Source organism: Acanthochromis polyacanthus, chromosome 18, assembly GCF_021347895.1.
Source record: "Acanthochromis polyacanthus isolate Apoly-LR-REF ecotype Palm Island chromosome 18, KAUST_Apoly_ChrSc, whole genome shotgun sequence".
Lineage (NCBI taxonomy): Eukaryota > Metazoa > Chordata > Actinopteri > Pomacentridae > Acanthochromis > Acanthochromis polyacanthus.
The window spans coordinates 32567702-32573943 of record NC_067130.1 but is presented as its reverse complement, the minus strand read 5'-3'; the positions used below and the strand labels follow the sequence as shown (position 1 = coordinate 32573943).

Here is a 6242-nt window from a genome sequence, read left to right as displayed (position 1 = left end):
TGGTTATGAGGTCGCATTTCTTGGCTCAGTGACGTGGGATGCAGACAGCAGTCCATGGATGACTGAAATAAAAATGGACAACGATAAGACAGTGTTCAAGATCGACACCGATGCAGATGTGTCAGCAGTCCCTGAATCACTGTACGCTGATGGCCAGTTCAGCAGGGCTCGTGAAGGCCACTAAAATCCTTAAGGGCCCTGGAATGAGAGTTTAGAGCAACTCTTATCAGAGGAAACAGAAGCGTGTTGGAAGACGTATGTTGAGGAGGGATTGAGCACGCCACTACTGAGCCGACCCGATGCCACCGGCAAATGGACATAGCCCAGCTTAGTTACTCATGGGGAGGAAAATCAGAACTCCACTTCCTGTTATTCCATCCCAGCTTATCCAGCATGTGCAGACTTGGAGAAACTGAAACGATCAGAACTACGATACAAACTCAAACAGACTCAAAACTACAACAAAAGACATAGAGCACATGACATGCCACAACTGCAACCAGGTGATCATGTGTGGGTCAAGGACATGCTTGAGAGAGGCACAGTTGTGTCTCCAGCTGATGCGCCAAGATCCTACATCATCGAGACACCAAGAGGTACACTGCAAAGAAACAGATTCCACCTCTCACCAACCTCAGTGGCACCTGCAATATCTACCAACGCACCAGACACATCACCAGAAAACACCTCTTCAGATGTAGCCGATAAACAGGTCGCACCCGATGACTCAGGTCAACAGTCTCCAGTGTGTGAGAGACGTCATCCTGCCAGTCAGGGTGACTCCTACATACTTAAAAGACTATGTGAAGTGAATATTGAAGGAACTGAGTGAATAATGGGGCAGAATAATCCCCACACTCAGATCAAGGGTTTGGGCAGTCTACCCCATCCCTTATACAGTTATACAGACACATGCACACAGATGGCACAAAGGGAAGGAGAAGTAAAGGACTAAATTCTGATACTGGAAGTACTTTGACGATTGTTGATGTTATTTTGAAATGTTTACATTCCCTATCTTGAAAATGGTTACGAGATATGTTTACTGAAGAATACGAATATATGTTGGAAATGTTCCTAGTAATGTTCAGTAATAGTGATTTTGCAGATAAGCTGTTTTGTGAAAGTGAAAGATGAAGTTAGAGCAAAATGTCTTGTTGAGAGATACTGTTTATCATTTTCTGAAACTTTAAGTTGCTACAACAGATGGAGTGGAAAAAGAACTTTTCATTATCGCTCTCCGTATGGCCACTCTTATTATTCAGAAAGGGGGATGTGGTGATAGGTCCCTATGTGCCATACGAACTATCGGACTGTAAGGTGTAAAGGGGGAATATACACACGTGGACAAAATTGTTGGTACCCCTCAGTTAAAGAAGGAAAAACCCACAATTCTCACTGAAATCACTTGAAACTCACAAAAGTAACAATAAATAAAAATGTATTGAAAATTAAATAATCAAAATCAGCCATCACTTTTGAATTGTTGATTAACATAATTATTTAAAAAAAACAAACTAATGAAATAGGGCTGGACAAAAATGATGGTACCCATAACTTAATATTTTGTTGCACAACCTTTTGAGGCAATCACTGCAATTAAACGATTTCTGTATTTGTCAATGAGCGTTCTGCAGCTGTCAACAGGTATTTTGGCCCACTCCTCATGAGCAAACAGCTCCAGTTGTCTCAGGTTTGATGGGTGTCTTCTCCAAATGGCATGTTTCAGCTCCTTCCACATATGTTCAATGGGATTCAGATCTGGGCTCATAGAAGGCCACTTTAGAATAGTCCAACGCTTTTCTCTCAGCCATTCTTGGGTGTTTTTGGCTGTGTGTTTTGGATCGTTGTCCTGTTGGAAGACCCATGACCTGCGACTGAGACCAAGCTTTCTGACACTAGGCAGCACATTTCTCTCCAGAATGCCTTGATAGTCTTCAGATTTCATCGTACCTTGCACACTTTCAAGACACCCTGTGCCAGATGCAGCAAAGCAGCCCCAAAACATTACTGAGCCTCCTCCATGTTTCACCGTAGGGACAGTGTTCTTTTCTTCGTATGCTTGGTTTTTGAGTCTATGAACATAGAGTTGATGTGCCTTACCAAAAAGCTCCAGTTTGGTCTCATCTGTCCAAAGGACATTCTCCCAGAAGCTTTGTGGCTTGTCAACATGCATTTTTGCAAATTCCAGTCTCGCTTTTTTATGAGTTTTTTTCAGCAGTGGTGTCCTCCTTGGTCGTCTCCCATGAAGTCCACTTTGGCTCAAACAACGACGAATGGTGCGATCTGACACTGATGTACCTTGGCCTTGGAGTTCACCTTTAATTTCTTTGGAGGTTGCTCTGGGCTCTTTGGATACAATTCAAACGATCCGTCTCTTCAATTTGTCATCAATTTTCCTCTTGCGGCCACGTCCAGGGAGGTTGGCTACTGTCCCGTGGGTCTTGAACTTCTGAATAATATGAGCCACTGTTGTCACAGGAACTTCAAGCTGTTTAGAGATGGTCTTATAGCCTTTACCTTTAAGATGTTTGTCTATCATTTTTTTTCGGATGTCCTGGGACAATTCTCTCCTTCGCTTTCTGTTGTCCATGTTCAGTGTGGTACACACCTTTTCACCAAACAGCAGGGTGACTACTTGTCTCCCTTTAAATAGGCAGACTGACTGATTATGAGTTTGGAAACACCTGTGATGTCAATTAAATGACACACCTGAGTTAATCATGTCACTCTGGTCAAATAGTTTTCAATCTTTTATAGAGGTACCATCATTTTTGTCCAGGCCTGTTTCATTAGTTTGTTTTTTTAAATAATTATGTTAATCAACAATTCAAAAGTAATGACTGTTTTTGATTATTTAATTTTCAATAAATTTTTATTTATTGTTACTTTTGTGAGTTTCAAGTGATTTCAGTGAGAATTGTGGGTTTTTCCTTCTTTAACTGAGGGGTACCAACAATTTTGTCCACGTGTGTAATAAAGGACGGACGAGTGACACAATGTGGTATGAGTGTTTGTCCCGGTGGCTATCCTGCGAGGTTAATATTGTACCCAAAAACAATAGAACAAATACTGCAGCAGATAGCAGCAAATGTGAAAGGAATTGTTCATTTTATCATACAGGCCTTGAGATTTGTCTCTGTGTCCAACACTGAGGGGAGTTTCCATAAAATAACCATAAAATGTAAGAATTTTCATAAGGGTTTCAAGATGGCTGCCGTTTTTGATCATGAAACCCAACATGTTCTCATGCAGCATGAACTTGCAGAGTTATTTGATTGGTTTTGGTGTCAAAATATAATAAATTTAGCACATAGAATCCAAATTTGCACAATAAGTTACACCCTAATAGCATGTTTCACAGTTATTTTTGAAATGTGCTTTACTGTTTATCAATCTATTGATGTAACATCTACAGGATGTAAGAGTGTTGTAGTAAAGGTCAGCTCTAATGGCTCTGGTTCTTCTTGATGACCAAACTCTCAACATTCGGAGTTAATGAACACTTTATTCATAAGCATTATGACAACAAATACAAGCTAAGGTCACCACATTTCTCTTCGCTGATTGATTCTCTTAAAAGCAAAAACACTCAAAGTAAAGACTTTATTTGACTCTGTTAATTTCAGTAACTCTACTTCTGCTCTACTTCTGTCAGCTCCAACACAGAAACAGTGGAAATGTCTCAGATATCTGCAGCTGAAGATGGAAAACTTCACTATGTTGATGACACCGTCCTTTTGGTTGGTTAAAGTCGACATCCAGCGACGTATGAACTCACATCACGGTTCTGACAGTACTTTTTCCAGGCCACCCTGAAACCAGACACCAGGACGTTACTCTCCACATGTGAAGGTTAATTCAGTGAATTCATTCATTCGTGTCATGTTTTCTTACCAGGCTTTGATGCCTTGGGGATCCCTGACGACGCGTTTGGCGCAGTTGATCGCGACGCCGACGTTATTTGTCAGAAGCTCTGCGAACAAACAGTGGAAATAAAAGAATGTGCATTTAAAAGTTGGACCTCAAAGTACAGTAAAATTAGAAAAAAAATGTTTTTAAAAAGCCTCTCAAAAGTTCCGTAATTGTAGCTCAACCTTGTGACCTAACTGCATTTACAGAAGTGCTTTTATGTGAATCGCTGCATCATATATTCACCAGTTAAAGGCTTTGCTACACAAGTAGAGAAAACAAATGTTGTTTTTTCTTCTTTTGTTATCACAATCTGATGACATCCTCCAAAACATCCTCTGAATGTTAAAATGTCTTAGTTCACTTTTAACCTCCTAGGAATTTTACTTGAAACAATAAATATCCTTAAAATGTTCTTTGAACATTAGATTGGAATGTTTTCTTTAAAACCTTATTAGAAGTGGTGGGTAAGTTAGTCTTTTCACACTATATTTTGGTCTCCACCAGCTCATTGACATTGGAGCTGTTGGTTAGAACGGATTTTAAAACAACCAGAGAGACATTAATGACACTATGTCAGCTCTAAAACTCAGTAGGAGGTTAAACCTGCATAAATATGGGAGGAAACAACCCAGAATTTGCAGTTCATTACTCACCGCTACACTGGATTCTACATCCGTTGGCTGAACGTGTTCCATCGGTGCACCAATAGCGACTGTTGATCTGAAAGATGCCGTAGTCGGTGGATCCATCTTTGTTGTGGTTTATGGCGCCGGTGTTGTACCTTGACTCCCAGTAGGTCAGACAAACCCCTGCAGGACAGAAAGAACACCTGAAAACTCAACATCAGGTATCAAAACTCACAAAAAACCTTCGTCTGACGGGTCAAAGCCCATGTGATAACAGATGAACATGAACTAATCTTTACTTTGTGGTAGCCGAAAGTCACGATGTACAGGAATGCAGTAATTATACCTGCTGACACCTCTGAATCCTACTAATGTTTTTCTGCACCAAATGTCCAGTTTCCATCCCAGTCTCCATAAATTTGCGTTCCCACACAGCTAAACTGCATTCTCAGTTATGTTTGGAAGGTAACGTGTGTTTGTTATAAATGTATCACAAGTACTCATTATCTACTAGTTTCTAATCAACGTATCTTTGGTATTTGTATTCTATGTATCTTTATCGTTGTTTTTTTTTTACTACTAACCATCATGCCAGATCAGATGGTAACAAAAGAGTCACATTTTAACCCAAACCAGGACTTTTTTTTTTAACTCAAGCCAAATGATTTTGGTGCTGAAGCGTGATTTTTCTAAATTTAGCCATAAAGAGAGTGAAATCTGAAAGTACAAACTGAACCATGAGTCTAATAACTCCTAACCATTCGCTGGTTTAAGCCTCCAAACTACAGACTTGGACTTTGTCGCTCTTTCAAACCGGCACCACCAAGTCACAGCTCACAGATAAAGTTTTTTTTCCAACAATATTCATTTCAAGTTCAGTTTAGTTACAATGCTTTTATATGGAGTTGAGTGTCAGACTAGTTCTTGGTTGGATCATCCACTAGTTTCATGAACCAGGTCAGCTGTTAGCGTCATATTTAGCATAAAAACCTGTCAGTGGAATCAAACTTCTCTTCCAACTATGGCCAAGAAAGTGAGAAAATTAGAATATTTCTGAAAATTGCAAACTTTTACTGCACAAACTATGAAAAAAAAGCTAATCCTGAATGAAAAAAATGGAAATCAATGGTTGGTTTAAACCTGAAAATAAACTGAGATTTCCAATTCTTTTATCTGCTAAGCTCTCTTCGGTGTTCTTATGTTGCTTAAAATAATAAAGATGCATGTAAATTCTGCTGTCCGGTGGCTGCTACTCACAGTTGGCCAGGCTGACGCCACGGTAACCGTCCATCCCAGCATTCCTCAGTGTCCGGGCCCATGAACAGCGCTCCAGGACTTCAGCGCTGGTTGCAGCCACCAAGAACAAAACCACCAGAGTCCTCATGATGATCTCTGCCGGACCGAGCGTTTCTGCATCTGCCTTTATTTCCTCCTTGTTTTCCTTGGACGTCATCCAGTTTAAACTAAGATGATGAAACTTGTTTGGCTGTTTGGACTCTGAGTGCATTATCAGCCTGATTATCTTTTATCTATTATTATCTTGGGGTCTGTTATTATCTTTGTTGTTTCCTGGTTGAGGAAAGTTTCACTAAATCTTCAGGTTTATCCTCTTTTGTCTTGGCTCAGTTCAAGACATTTTATTGTATTTAGTAGCTTCACCAACACTCCCAAACCTCTCAGAAACTCACAAACAAAATGATC

At 40.1% G+C, this 6242-nt stretch overlaps 1 protein-coding gene across 1 annotated transcript; it reads right to left on the bottom strand.

Moving 5' to 3' along the window:
• Positions 1 to 3488: 3488 nt before the first annotated feature.
• Positions 3489 to 6009, bottom strand: LOC127530205 (lysozyme C-like). The gene is made up of 4 exons (XM_022205901.2): positions 5799 to 6009; positions 4569 to 4724; positions 3898 to 3976; positions 3489 to 3815 (listed from the first exon to the last, which is right to left on the bottom strand). The coding sequence occupies exons 1-4, from the start codon at positions 5992 to 5994 to the stop codon at positions 3749 to 3751; spliced, it is 498 nt and encodes a 165-aa protein (XP_022061593.2). The 5' UTR covers positions 5995 to 6009; the 3' UTR covers positions 3489 to 3748.
• Between the last annotated feature and the right edge of the window lie 233 nt (positions 6010 to 6242).